This window comes from Perca fluviatilis, chromosome 19 (genome assembly GCF_010015445.1).
Source record: "Perca fluviatilis chromosome 19, GENO_Pfluv_1.0, whole genome shotgun sequence".
In the NCBI taxonomy this organism is placed as follows: Eukaryota; Metazoa; Chordata; class Actinopteri; order Perciformes; family Percidae; genus Perca; species Perca fluviatilis.
The window spans coordinates 29,789,638-29,805,062 of NC_053130.1; the positions used below are offsets into that span (position 1 = coordinate 29,789,638).

Below are 15,425 nucleotides of genomic sequence, written 5' to 3' on the forward strand. Positions count from 1 at the left end.
TCACCACTCTGATTTGATTGAAAGAAACCCTTAATTCACCCATTTACATGTGCAAATATGATGGCTCTATACGCACTAAAATTAATGTTTCATTTATTAATTTGAATGTAGTCTGGTGGGTTTGGCGAATAGCAATTTCAAAAAGGTATCTCTGAAGGGATCCTTTCCATAATGTTGTCCGACACTGAACATGTCTGTGGCAAAAATGGCATGAATTTCAAAGAATAATAATAATCCGAGCGTGTCAGTGGTAAATACAGAACTTTTAGTGGATGACGCACATTTGCCCTATACGATTACATTGCAGCTTGGTTCACGGCTGCCAGTTACAGTGTTCTTGCTCAATAATGAACCAATTTTAAAGATTCTTGTTCACATTAGTCACTTAGACACCAATGTATGGGAAAATAGGGTCCAGGTTGAAAAATACCAAAATTACCCTTTAATGCTTCTGCCAGTTGAAAAAATTTAAAGTTTGAGCTCAGCGCTCTATTTAAAAGCAGTGTTTCACGTCAAGGGTAGTGCTTCCTCCGAGTTGTCTCCACCGCTCTCCTCAAAGGTAATCAATGGAACAGCCAGCGCAGAGCGGTTTTACCGCAGATCATGTGAAGGCAGCTTTAAGACTGATTGTATGCTTTCTGAACACATAATCAATATACCTAAAGTATCTGTTTGTTACGCAAAGAAAGCCATTCATTCACTACACACTGTAAAATGGAAACAACAACAGCATGTTGTGATGGTGAAAGCTAAGAAAATGTTAACCAACCAGACTCCTGTTCCTCTGGCTCCTCTTCCTGAAGCCCAGGCTCCTCAAACACATCATTGTCACCACAACCTGCACATATTAATATAAAACGTACACTTTAAACAAATTATTCAGTAATTAAAGTAAAATATATATTTTGAAAGAGGGCTTGTGGTTTATGGAAGGGGCAAAGCAAGCCTTTTGTCTTTTCTTTTTTTTTGAAGTTTTTGTTAGTCTATATGATTACTAAGTGTTATATATGCATTTTGATTAGATTTAACTTTTACATCGCCCACTGAGACAACAAAATGCAGTTGCTGTAGCATCTAACCAGATGCAAAAACTGTAATGCAGAGTTCAGCAAGGTGAAAGCTGAGGGGAAGAAGATGCATCTGTGCCTGCTGGTCCTGGAACAGAGAGTCCTGGGCTGAATCTCACATCCCTTATTTGATAGCTCCTCGGTCCTCGGCTAAACCGGAAGATGTTCTGGCCCTCCTTCGTGAAGGCCATCTCAAAGCTCTTATTCCTGCCGAGGAATAAGGAGCGAGCATCAAGGAGGGATCTTCGAGGAGCTATGAGCGAGGATACACAAGAGCAGCCTCCCTGAAGCCGTGCAGCTGAAAGCCGTTGCTAACTCCGCCCATACAGCTGACCAATTCACAGATGTGACGCTTCAGAGGAAAGGATGTCTCATCCCTCTAAAACATATTTCCTCGTTTCCTCTCTCCTCGCATGGAAGGGAGGCAAGTGGAGGAGCCGGGGATGCAATTTAGGTGAAGTGAGAAGGAGCCCTGTAGCGCTTCCCAGAGGGAAGGTTGGCAAACACTCTGTGGCTGGAGTGAGGTGTCCCCATAGACTATACCCTATGCTGGATACGATATCATAGATCCCACATGCTTACGTACAGACTATACACTGTCAAACATAGGCTACTGTTCATGAAGGAGCTGCTGGCTGATTTGTCAAAAAGTGGAAAAGTGGACACAAAGTTTTGGTTTTTCCAGAAATTGACCAGTTTCTATTTCTTCACAGAGGAAGCCGAAATTTGTTTATATTTTTTATTTAACCTTTATGTTATGTCCACTGGAGCAGTTGGGCCTTGCTCAAGGGCACCTCAGTGGTGATAATGAGGGAGGGACAAGCTCTGCCCACTCATACCTGGAAGCTGCCAGAATACAGTTAAAAACTGAGATATATTGTTGAATTTTAACTTATTTTTCTTAAGATATCTCAGGCTGTTCATCATCTGTTTTGTAAATAGATTGTTTAGTATGTACTTGTACCCCTCTACACTGAAAGATAGGGAGAGTTGTTATTAATCAGTTATTATACAATGTTTTTTCTGGTTCGACCCACTTAAAATCAAATTGGGCTGTATTTGGCCCTGTATGTAACTAAAATTAGTTTGACACCCATGACTTAGGCTAAGGTTACCCTTAAATTTTCATTCAAGGACTCCATAGAAAAAAGAACATGTTTAAAAAAAATCACCTTAGAGATTTCCTTAGGATGTGGATGTGTTCTTTTACATGTAGCATATACAGTAAATGATTGTATTAGCGCCCCCAGATGTTGTCTGTTATTTATCGCTTTATTAGACTTTTTTTTTGTGCTGACGGCCGTTCTGGACTTTTCCCGAACGCACAGATTGTCAGTCCGTCCCTGGCTGCTCAAGTATTCCCTTATGCGTTGCTATAAGGTCCTTTTAGGGGACCCATACCAGTCTCTTACAAGTGAAATAATTTGTGGAACATAAGACAATAGCTGAAACTTTTGTGATCGAAGAAAAGGAGGCAATACCAATCTGAATAATGGCCGGAAAAGCATTTTGGTAGAAAATTCAGATGTCACAGTGAAGTTACCTTTTGGGTATAAATAGTCATCACTTCATTATTTTATCCTATGAGACATTTGTGTGAAAAGTTATCATAATTAGTGTATGGATTTTTGAGTTATGGCCAAAAACAAATCTTGACCTTTGACCACCAAAATCTAATCAGTTCATTCTTGAGTCTAAGTGGACAGTTTTGCCAAATGTGAGGAGAGTCCTTTAAGGCGTTCCTGAGATATCGCGTTCACAAGACTGAAGATGGACGGATGGATGGACGAACCGGCAGACAAACTGAAAACATACTGCCTCCGGCCACTGCGGTCGCCGGCACGGAGACATAAAAGGGAGAGATGTAAGAATATCTAACCTGTCACAGAATAAGCCTCTTGTTGTGAATCCACTCCTCCTTTTCCCTCTTTTTCTTTTCTCTCAATCCTCCTCAACTGCTTCTGGTGTCTCTGACGTTCTCTCAAAGCTGTTTTCACACTGCTCACCCACGCCTGGTACGCCAACTGAGGGGGGAAGAAACAACACAATAAACACATGAAAATTAGAGTTTCAACAAAGCATGTTAATTGTTTAAAAACAGATATTGTGGACATGTGACTCCACATACAACTACTACTACTCTACTGTAGCAACCTGATAATGGACTGTCTCTGCTCATGTTGTAGGTCCACTGATGTGTTTGTCCACACACTCTACAATTCAGCTGGTAGTAAACTGCACATTGGCATGCATTATGACAAATATGTCAATATAAAAATGACTCCCATAGAAATGCTACATGGATATATTATATATAAGTGAATACATTTTGTGAGTCAGTTGTGTGTCTGACCTGAGAGGCAGTCTGTTTCTGAGGCTTCTGTTCTTCAGACTCCTCTTCATCCTCAGTGTCTGATTCAAACAGGTAGTACTCTCCGGAGTGCAGTACTGTCAGTAGAAGAAACACATAACAATGTCATCTATCTCTTTTATTTATTTATTTATTTTCAAGGATAACCCCTTGAGATGCACCATCTCATTTTCGAGGGGGTCCTTTAAGATACAAAAGAAACCAACATCAAGATGGAGAATCATAATTAAAGTAAATACAGCACAAGACAATAACAAATATTTAAATACAACAACATTTACATTCATATACACGCACTCACTAACAATGCTCCCACAAACCTAATCCCATCCCTTTAGCCCATACCATAATCAAAGTCAATCAGTGAGCCATCTGCAAAAATGCAGATACAGAATCAAGGTATAAATATGTTTATGCACTTCACTATCGCATGCAGGTACATAACTGCAAACATGTACAGTATATGAGAAAGAAGAAAAAAAATATAAATAAAAAAAAAAGATCAGAAACAGGAACAAGATGTTTGAGAATAAGTAAAAAGAGATGATTTGAAAACATAAAAGGAAGTTATAGGTCTGAGCGAGCGAGAGAGATTGTTCCAGTCTGATGGTGCTTTAAATTTAAATGCACGACGAGCTACTTCTTTGTTAATTCTAGGTACATAAAAGAAGAGCTGATCCGTATGCCTTAAATTGTACTGTGTATTAAAAGAAATTAGAAGATATTTCAAATATTGAGGGAAATGAAAATAAATACACTTAAAAATAAGTAATAACCAGTGGAATAGCCTTCTTGACTTGGGAGCCAGCCAGTTCAAAGACTCATACATTTGGCAATGGTGAGTTCTATAAGGACATCTAAGCACAAATCTGCAAAGACTATTATAAAGTACAGAAATAGGACGAAGATTTGAATCTGTAGTATTCCCGTATATAGTATAGGCATAATCAATTATTGGAAGTATCAAATGAGTTATAATTCTTTTTCGAACCTGTTGTGAAAAGCAATCTACAGAGCGATAAAGTGACTTCAATTGGCCATATATTTTCTTGCAGATTGAATTAATATGAGGTTTGAAGGAAAGCTGGGTATCAAGCCAAAGACCAAGATATTTATACTCTTCAACTATTGTTAAAGCTGTTTTATCAAGAAAACTAATTGACCAGCATTTAGATATAGGCAAAGAATTAGGTCTAGTGCAAAACAACATAGTGTATGATTTTTTTCTGTTCAATAGGAGTTTGTTAGAATAAAACCATTTTTGAACTAGGTTAAAGTCCGATTGAAGAGATAATTGGATTTGTGAAATATCAGAACTGGATGAATATATTACGCATTCATCTGCATATAAGTGAATAAGTGTCAGTACACATTTGCGGTAAATCATTAATAAAGATCGAGAATAGGAGCAGGCCTAAGGATGAACCTTGTGGAACACCTTTATCAATGATTTTAAAGCCAGACTGGTTGCCTTTAAAAGCAACGCATTGACTTCTATGATGAAGAAAAGAATAAAAAATAATAAAGAGTCTGAAGAAAGACCAATAGCATGTAATTTATCTAAGAGAAGATAATGGTCAACCATATCAAATGCTTTGGTAAGATCAATAAATATAGCACCTGTCAGCATATTACTGTCTGATGCTGACAGTATGTCGTTTGTGAATTTTAGAGAGCAGTGGTGGTCGAAGCATTTGATCGAAAACCAGATTGATGTGGAGATAATACATTTTGATTATTAAGATATTTAGAAAGTTGATTAAAGATTCATTTTTCAAATATTTTTGTTACACTATTAATAATTGAAATAGGTCTGTAATTGTTAATATCTGTGATATCACCTCCTTTATGAAGAGGAGTTACTCTTGGACACTTCCATGATTGAGGTGTTTCGCAAGTTGCCAATGATAAATTAAATATATCAGCCAAAGGAAATGATAAAACATGAGAGGCGAGTTTAAAGAACTTAATTTCCAAACCATCTGGACCAGCACTGCATCCGGACTTTATGCCATCAATAACCTGCTGAACATCAACTGGAGTGATGGTATTAAAGCAGAAAGATCTATTGCACCTGTTCTGGGTAAACAAAATATCAGAGTAAGAAGGAAAGGAAAAAGAACTGCCAACTAGGAAAACTGCTGACTAAAGGCCTCTGCAATTAATAAAGGTTCACTAATAGTTTTATTATTTACTTTAATATGGGAAATAAGGCTTTTTGTGTGTTTATTAGTTATGTAATTAATTTTCTTCCAAAATTTCTTTGAGTTCTTAAAATCAGTTGATAAACAATCATTATAATAATTTGCTTTAGCATTTCTAGTAGTAGTTTTACATTTATTCCTTAGTTCTTTATAAGCATCCCAATCAGCAGAATCATGTGATATACAATATTTTTTTCCATGCCTTGTCTCTTTGTTTAAACATGAAAGTGTATGAGGTCTCCCTTGATCCAAGGTAAGTGTCGACCCTTGACCTTAATTGATGTCCAAGGAGCATGTTTATCTATTATCTCAACAAATTCAGTATAAAAATAATTCCATGCATCTTCAACAGATGGAATTAACTTAAATCTCTCCCAATTAATATCTAGTATATCTTGAATAAAGTGTTCAGGATTAATGTTATTCCATTTCCTTACTCTAATTAATTTTGGAGGAAGATGAGGCAATTTAATTTTCCATATGCAGAAGACAATAGAGTGGTCACTGAGAGAGTCAGGTAATACCCCAGATTTTAAGATTCTGCCAGGATGAGAAACTAAGATCCAATCGATCAAAGAAGAGGAATTAGGACCAACTCTGGTTGGTTCAGTTATTAGTTGCGTTAGATTTATGCTTTTAAAAAGATTGCCGTCTTTATGAGGAATACGCTAGCCAATTGGAGTTAAAATCACCAAATATGATTTTTTTCGCCAGCACAATCTAAAGAATTAATGGTAGACAAGATACATTCAGTGGTTTCAGCAGGAGCATTAGTGGGTTTATAAATATTTCCTATTATAAGTCGTTTATTTTCATGAAAGATAATTTTAACAAAAAGGCCTTCAAAATGCAAGGGATTCTCACTTCTCACATCTCAAGGGGTTATCCTTGAAAATAAATAAATAAATAAATCTCACTATATGAAGATGATCTGAAGTTAGATCAGAAGGACTACTTGTCCTTGTTGTAATTCAAGACAAAACGGAGTGTTTGTCAAACCTTTAGCATGGTCCAACCACGGCTGGTGCCACTTTTTCTTCCTGGAACTCTTCTTGTCTGTCTGGGTGTCTGGAAGGAAACAAGATAAGGTTCAGATTAGATAGAGAAAGTGCTACCTAATGATTTGCTAATCTTAATGTGTGTTCGACTAAAGACGAAGCACAGTTTCCGCGCACAGCAAATACATGCAAAATCAATTACACAATAGACACAAATTTGGGCAAGTACGTGTCCGTGTGGGTTGAAATGTTTCAACTTGGGCGAAAGATTCACGTGACACTGTGTCACAAAAGCCTATCAATGTTAAGATTCTCCTGTTGTCGCAGAGAAATGGAGAACTAATTGTCTAACTGACAAACTAATTGTCGTTGTCTGTTAGCACCCAGAGCTCTACGACTTAACATCAGTACTTTACAGAGGACAGAACAAAAAACAAGAAGGCTTGGAGAAAAGTGAGCGAACCATAGGACTGAAAGTTCTGAAAATACTGAACACACCTAATACATAAATATAACCCAAGGGTGGCGCTAGAGTGAAGGCCATTGGATCATAAAATTAAATGGTTTATCTTTATGGAAACATGAATGTGCCCAATAGATTTCATGGTATATTGCAAGAACATATTTATGATAATCTATTAACTATGTTTATATAGCACCTTTCAAAAACAAAGTTGCAACATGCTTTACAATAAAACAATTATATACAGTATATCAGGGTTGCGACCATGGCTCCCCTCTGTTTGTACTTGGTGCCCTTCTGAAAATCGTATGCTCATCAGCCACTGTGGCATTGGTGAACAGCTCCATGGACCCACTTTTTTTCTTCCTGCACTGCCTCTCTGCCCTCTCCTGTCAAGTCCGCCCCGGTAATGCTCATGTACTCGATTTGACAAATCAACACGTGTGGTGTGACAATAAAAATACAAGCGTGATAGAGTTCTTGTTTTGAAATTTGTGGCGGGAAAAGTGACAGTTACTACACAGACGGAACTGCTGTTGTTACTGCGTATGTGCAACCCTCAGCAGAGATGAGAAGGAAGCGAGATGGCTCACTTGTTTGCTACTTCCATCATCAGCTCTGGAAAATCATATCAATTATATGAGTTAATGTCGCGTTAAGTGTAAAATATAAATAAACTTGACGAATGATGCACTTCACTGCTGGGTTCAGTGTTTTTAAAATGACAATGATAACCACTGCAGCTACAGCTAAAAACAGATTACATATTTACTGCCTGTAAACTAGTTTTCTAATTGCTTGCCGAATATTTTCCCAGTCAACGATTAAACTAGTGAGTCCTACCAGCAGTCTGGCTCTCGTGAGAATCTTCACTTGTTTTGTGTCCACCTCTGTACTTCTGCTGCTTGGAGCGAATTCGCCGCATCCTGAGAAAAGAGGACAGGAAAAGAAAGGGCAAGAGACAGAATAATTAAACTTATTAACTTAAGTAATATTTGCTGTGGGCTAATGTAAAGCAATGTATTCTATCTATATCTACCTGGTGCCTACCATGGTATATTTAGGTCAGGTGCCAATCCACAAATTTAATTTGGTTAGGATAAGCGGTATTTTGTATGGAAGCCAGGTGGGCCCAGAGCAATCAGCCACATTTACATTATGTTGGAAGATTGATTTCAAACAAGATCTTGTGTAATTTGTTAATTACACAAATTCTTCAGTTCAAAAAGTGGACTGGGCATTTTAATGACTTTGATGCTATAAAACATGTGTGTACCAAATAGAGCCAGTCTACACATTCTTTTTGATTAATTTATAAACCCCTGAACCTTAATGGCTTATATGTTTTAATAGAATAAAAGCTGAATGCAACCTATCCTTGTTGTGAGGTAATTTCTTTTGCATATATGTAGCCAAAAGTTTGTGGACACCCTTGCCACAAAAACACTACAGCATACAATGATATTTTAGACAGAAGTTTTCTTCCTACTTTGTGTCAACAGTTTGGGGTTCTCCCTTTCAAAGATAACAATGCCCCCATGCACAAAGCCAGGTCTATAAAGAAATGGTTTTCCCACTTTGGTGTGGAAGAACGTTTGTGCTAATCAAGTAGATGCAAAGACATTCCACTGATAAGTGAAAACTTTGTGGTGTGGGCACCATGAAAATCTTTAACACATTTAATGGCAAACCATCTGATCTTTTACTGACAAAAATGACAACCTCATAGGAGTTACAGGAAAAATCAGAAGAGCAAAAAAGTCAGTAGGATTTGAATGTTTGTACAAAATTACAAAATGTAAAACTAGAACTGCAAGCAGTTATGACAGGGTCCAAGCCTCCTCGGCACGAGTTGCCCCCGACGACCCGGGGAGCATGCGAAAGCAGAACCCAAAGCGGAACGGTAGGGAGGCAAATGTCAGTAAATATCAAAAGGTGTGAGCTTCAAGGTCTATGGTACATTGCCATTGCCAATATCCCATTAACACTGATTGAGTAAAAGGGCCAAAACTTGTCTACGTTGACTATCGCGCCCCCTAATGGCTGATCTTCACCAAATTTGATACAGAGCCTCAGAGCAGCATGCAAAACAAGCATCACAAGTTTCATGTTGATAGCAATTACGACGGCAGAGAAATTGCAATTGCAAATGTCTCATTTATATGCATTGAGTTATTTGCCAAAACACATAAATGTTGATTATAGCACCCCCTAATTGCCGATCTTCGCCAAATTTGGTACAGAGCATCGTAGTGGGATGTTGAATAATAATCTCAAGTTTTTGCTTGGATTTAATTTGGCCGAGCTATGATAAAGTTTGTGTTTGGTACCTAGCTAGGAAAATTTGTTTTGTTGTAAAATGTGCATACTTTAACGTAGCAAAATTCTTTTAAGAACTTTCAGTAAGATCCATCTGGAGATGCTAGATACCAGGTTTCGTGCTGATCGGTCACACAGCCTAGGAGGAGTTTGAGTTTAGCGGAATTGGGCGTGGCCTATATCGTGATTCAGCTTGATTCAAGGAACACATGGATGTAAGGTTTTCTAATGTGTAATGTGGGAGTTAAAGGCAATAACACATTATAGCGCCACCTAGTGGTCCACATGTGTAATTTTTGGTAGGTGAGGTCCATGACCCATTGAACATCTACCCTGTCAATTTAAAGTTGCTCACATTAGTGTAAGTGGTGAATCAAACGTGGGTCCCATAGGCCACGCCCACTTTGACCAACAGTACCCCACTGTAGGGGTGGCCTCAGGAGTGGCCCTAGATGGTACCCTCAAAATTTCGTCAAAATCAGATGAGCCGTTCATGAGATATAAACTTTTGTACTTGCCCCCTAGGGGCCAATTTTTTTAAAATGAGTGGGGGACCCCCAGAGGGTCATGGCAAACAAGAATCTAAAGTTTCACGTTGATAGCATTTATTTAGGTCAAGATATGGCAAAGTTGGTGTTTTCATAGCTAGCTACAAAAATTTGTTTGTGCATAATTGGCACAGACCAAATTTAAAGTCGATCGGATGAAATCTCTAGGACAGAGATCTTCAACAGGGGGAACCCTAGGGGTCCTCAGAGTTACTGCAGGGGGGCCAGCAAATTATTGTTCATTTCCTGAAAGTTTAAAAAAAATGTAAATGTCTTAACATGAATCCAACATATTATTAGCAAATAAAAAAATCTGCCTATTTGTGAAAAAAGCCCCACTGAATATTAGGCTTATTGGCCATCCACAGATACAATTCATCCTAAGTATTCAATGTATGTTTAACATTAAAAGATGATTCATAAATCATGCCCACAATTATTATTTTAATAGCTTAGTATTCTATGCACTAAAAAGGTATGTATAAAGGGCTTTAGGCTGCCCTACATGTTATTGAAAGGCCCAGTTTAATATGCAACTTCATTTTATACAATATATGTATTAGGGGGTCTCTCTCGCTCAGCTAAGGGAGCCTTTAAAAACGTTGAAGACCCCTGCTCTAGGAGTTAGAGTACGAAATGTGGAAATAGCCAAAAACACACTACGTCAAACGTATTGCAGGGGCTACATTTTTGAAGTTTTGTAGGGGGCACTAGCGAGGCATTTTTTCACGCCTATCTATGAAACCCTTAAAATATCAAATTTTTCACCAGGCCTGATGCGTGGTGAGTTTTTAGGAAAAGGCAATTCACTGCGCGAAAAAAAAAGAAAAACAAGAATTCCTTCAGTTTCAATAGGGCCTTCGCCGCTGTCGGCGCTCGGGCCCTAATAATAATTTGTTCAGTTTTAATAGGGTCTTCACCACTGTCGCCGCTCGGGCCCTAATAATCTCTACAAAAACAATAGGGTTCCACAGCCCTGCTGCCCTTCAGCTTATTGTTGTTTCCACTGCGGTCTAAAGACCCGTGAAAGATTAGGCATATGATTCAGCTGAAATATGAAAAACAACATGAGAGGATGTGGGCTGCTGGTGGTCGCAGGGTTAACACACTCTGCAGCCTGCAGTTCAGTGTGCTCGTCCGTTTCATCTAAATAACACTTGGATAAAAAAAAAGAAAAAAAAAAAGATTTTGTCTCACTGTGGATTGTGACTGCTGTGAAACACTCAGAAAATAAAGTTTTATTTCTCTGATTCACAGCACCGTTACGCCACTCTATCTCTCTTAGCTCTCCCAAGCTCGCAGCCAACATCTCCACGGCCGGAAGTTCAGATCTCTCTCTTTTTTTCTCCGTCGGGAAGCTGACAGCAAAGCCCAACTTTACTTTTAATGTTTTCAAGGAAAGAGAAATGTTTTCCCCTTGTCCTAAAATTGTCATAAATTGATATAAGAGTACCTTCCTGTTTTATGAATGAAGTGGCGTGTGAGCTGAAGCAGCTGCGCCGTGTGTGTTTCACGAATTAGCGACGGTCATCCCTGCAAACCCCACTCCGAATGTTTCTTTACTTTCAGAAAGTACTACCCCCAATCAGGGACTTTTGGGGGGGTAAAATGTCCCCGAAAAATGTGCCCAGAACTTAATTTAGACCCTGGTCCCTCCAGTCGAAAAGCAATGAGTTCCTCAGAAGGTTTCTAGCTCAGGGGGAAAGTTCCTGAGGTAAAAAAGCATCCCTAGTGCCTCCACCTGCTATCAGCCTGTGTTGTAGGCCTTAAGGTACAATACTCCATTTTTAAGAATTTCATCATCCAGCTCCCAAAAGCAAATGTCATCAGCTGAATTTACTGAACGGTGAATACTTACGATCTCTTGAGTTGTGACAGAGACTTCTTCTCGGCTTGTTGGTGGAACTTAATGTTCTTCACGATACTGGCTCTAAAGAGCTCAAACCCCCTGGAAGGAAGAAACAGCTGTCATTGCATTTGTTAGCCATGTACTACCATTAGAAAGTAACTGGGGAGCCAACATCTACAGCAGCTTCATTTCAATTAACAAAGAAAGTGTGGCAAATTCATAATAGGAGCCTGTAAATGTGAGACCAAACAATGGTCTACCTGTTCTTGAAATGTTAATAATGAGCTATTTTCATTTTGTACACCTGTAATCTGAAATAACCAGATGTGGTTTTCACTGATGCTGGTGCAAACAGCTTCATGGGGAAAGAAAATTACGCACTGTCAACATTTCTTGTCCATTATGAAAGTAACTTGGGTTGATCCCCAATTTTTTTTTTTTGCAATAACAGTGATGATTGTGAATTGATGAATAAGTGTCCTTTTTAAATTAAGTGAATATGCACTTATGCAAACATGTATTTTGTAATGAATATTTGTAATGAATTAAGATCACTTTGTAGAGATCTGTCTGTTTTCACTTTAACATTAAAGGTTTTTTTTAGGGCTGTCAATCGATTAAAAAAAATTAACTAATTAATCGCACAATTTGCTGTAGTTAATCACGATTAATCGCGTTTTTAAATTGAGAAGCTTGTAGTAATGGATATTTAAATGCTAAATCACTTAACTTTGCAAATATGAAGAGAAAACAAACAAGGAAAGGTTCTGCTAAGTTCAGAATGTTTAATATCTTTCATAACAACAGCAGCAACAATTTGGCTTATTTAGTCCTGCTGAACGCTGCTGAAACGGCTAGAAACTGTCCGACTTGAGAGCAGATTTTTGTCACCACCCCCAATATTAGCCACATACCTAATATACCATATTCTGAATAATATACAAATGTGTAATATATATAAATAAATTACAATCTAGGCAGTACTTAATATCATAAATATTATAATATACATAGTGTTTAATCTGAATGACTAAGCAAAGCACATATATCTAAACACAGAAATGCACATCAATATCAATATCAATGTTACACATGAAACCAGTAACCCAAAACCACAAAAGGTGTATGTTGGCCTAAAGTGAAAACATTGAGTGTAGTTTTAGATAGCGACGCTGTGCACAGCAATCCATTACCAATGTAAAGCGATTGACTACATTTCCCTTCCAGCACCGCAACCAGGAAGTAGCTTGTGTGACAGTGAGGACGCCCAATTTCAAACATTTACTGGAATATAGTCCGCGGATACTATCGAAGTCCCAGAGCGCGTTAAACATCAGACTGCAAATAAGGTTTTAACCAGCGTAACCAACGTAACAGTTATCAAGCAAAAAAATCAGCGCGCGTACATATCGGCAGCACAGCAGTAGAGCAACAGACAAATCAAACTTAAACTGCAGCTCTATGTAGCGAACTGCAGCTTACCGGTGGCGGCATCTCTCCTGACGAGACAACATGTCGGAACTAGTACTCGGTCCCGTTTATAGCCCGTGCTCATTCATTTCTGGATTCTAACACATCATCTTTTTTCTCTTTTGGGATCTTACTGGTCCATGTTTCAACTCTTGACTGGCCCGTAGGCCTACTTCAATCAGGTAAGTCCCTCCTAGAGTAGCGCCGCCTGCTCTTATGGAGACGTATTACGTTTCTCAGCCGCCACATGAAGTAAACAAACACAGATGCGTTAATTTCGTTAATTTTTTTTAACGAGTTAAATATAAAAAATTAACGCGTTAATTTTGACAGCCCTAGTTTTTTTTCTTCTGTTGAGCAAAAAATATGTCAATAAAGCCAAATTTAATCTACTTTGATTCAATGTGGTTAAAACATAAAACACAAAAACATCCAGGGGTACATGCAGTATAATAAATGTCACCTTTTCTTGTTAAGTAGGTTAAAGGTCCCATGGCATGAAAATTTCACTTTATGAGGTTTTTTAACATTAATATGCATTCCCCCAGCGTGCCTATGGTCCCCCAGTGGCTAGAAATGGTGATAGGTGTAAGCCGAGCCCTGAGTATCCTGCTCTACCTTTGAGAAAATTAAAGCTCAGATTGGCCGATCTGGAATCTTGCTCCTTATGAGGTCATAAGGAGGCAGTTGGTCAAGGCCACACCCCCACCCTCCACCTTGCCCCCCCTCTCTCCTCCTCAATAGCTACAGACACAGAAATGGCACATATGGAAAGCTCATTGTGGGACTGGCTGAATTTTGGGAAAGAGACTTCAGATACAGTATTAGGGGACCAGTAAGGCCTATATAAAAGCATCCAAAGAGCACCATTTCATGGGACCTTTAAGTCAAACCTGAGCTAAATTCATTCAGAAGGAGTCAATGACATGCATATTAAAGCCCTGAAAAAATAATTCGATTTTTTTTTTTTTAACAGATACTGTCCCCAAATATTAAGAATAAAAGTGAATGGTCACATATACTCCTATTCATTCACCCTAAACATTTTGGCTTGTGAACAAACAAACAAACAAACTACAACAACAAAACAAACTATTTGTGATGCTTCATCATAGTTTAGGTTCTTGGTATGAACATGAGTTGTGAGAAAGTTTCTTTCTCTCTGATTTGGTTTAAATTAGGGCTGTCAATCATTTAAAATATTTAATTGCGCTTAATCATGTCTATAGTTGACTCGCAATTGATTGCAAATCAATTATATATTTTTTATCTGTTCTAAATGTTCAAAAACCCTATGACACAACGAGGTAGAGATAGAGAGCGTCTGGTGGCCGGGTTTGCCACGGAGCCCGGCTGGGCACAGCCCGAAAAAGCGACGTGGCACCTGTTTCTCCAGCCCATGGGCCCACCACCTGTGGGAGGAACCGCTGGGGTCGGGTGTGCTGCCACACGGGGGGCAGTGAAGGTCAGGGGCCTCGACGGACCAGACCCGGGCGGCAGACGCTGGCTCTGGGGACGTGGAATGTCACCTCTCTGTGGGGGAAGGAGCCGGAACTGGTGCAGGAGGTGGAGCGCTACCGGTTAGATCTGGTGGGCGCTTACCTCACGTAGTCTCGGTTCTGGAACCATACTCCTTGGATAGGGGTTGGACTCTTTTCTTCTCCCGGAGTTGCCCAGGGTGTGAGGCCGCGGCGGGTGTGTGGGATACTCACAAGCCAGCAGCTGAGGCCTCTCACGTTGGAGTTTACCCTGGTGGACAAGAGGGTCGCCTCCCTACGCCTGCGGGTTGTTTTGGGGGGGAACTCTGACTGTTGTTTGTGCATATGCACCAAACAAGAGTTCGAGTTTCCGGCCTTCTTGGAGACCTTGAGGTGGAGTCCTGCATGGGGCTCCAGTGGGGGACTCCATAGTTCTGCTGGGGACTTCAACGGCAGCGGGCAATGATGGAGATACTTGAGAGCGGATTGGGAGGAACGGCCTCCCTGATCTAAACCAGAGTGGTTGTTTGTTGTTGGACTTCTGTGCTAGTCATGGATTGTCTATAATTAACACCATGTTCGTTAATAGGGATGCTCAAAGTGTAGCATTTGGTACCAGAGCACCCTAGGCCAAAGGTCAATGATCGAGGTAACATCA

The 15,425-nt window shown here is 39.3% G+C and overlaps 1 protein-coding gene across 6 annotated transcripts in view; it reads right to left on the reverse strand.

Moving 5' to 3' along the window:
• piezo1 (piezo-type mechanosensitive ion channel component 1) overlaps positions 1–15,425 on the reverse strand; it is a 207,760-nt gene that overhangs the window by 43,582 nt on the left and 148,753 nt on the right. For 5 of the 6 annotated variants that reach the window (XM_039783693.1, XM_039783692.1, XM_039783694.1 and 2 more), the window contains 6 exons: positions 11,829–11,918; positions 7,947–8,029; positions 6,642–6,710; positions 3,421–3,515; positions 2,947–3,091; positions 770–838 (listed from right to left, as the gene is read on the reverse strand). In XM_039783693.1, coding sequence (XP_039639627.1) covers positions 770–838; positions 2,947–3,091; positions 3,421–3,515; positions 6,642–6,710; positions 7,947–8,029; positions 11,829–11,918 — 551 coding nt within the window. The remainder of the gene's footprint in view (positions 1–769; positions 839–2,946; positions 3,092–3,420; positions 3,516–6,641; positions 6,711–7,946; positions 8,030–11,828; positions 11,919–15,425) is intronic. The other variant, XM_039783696.1, reaches the window with a different exon arrangement.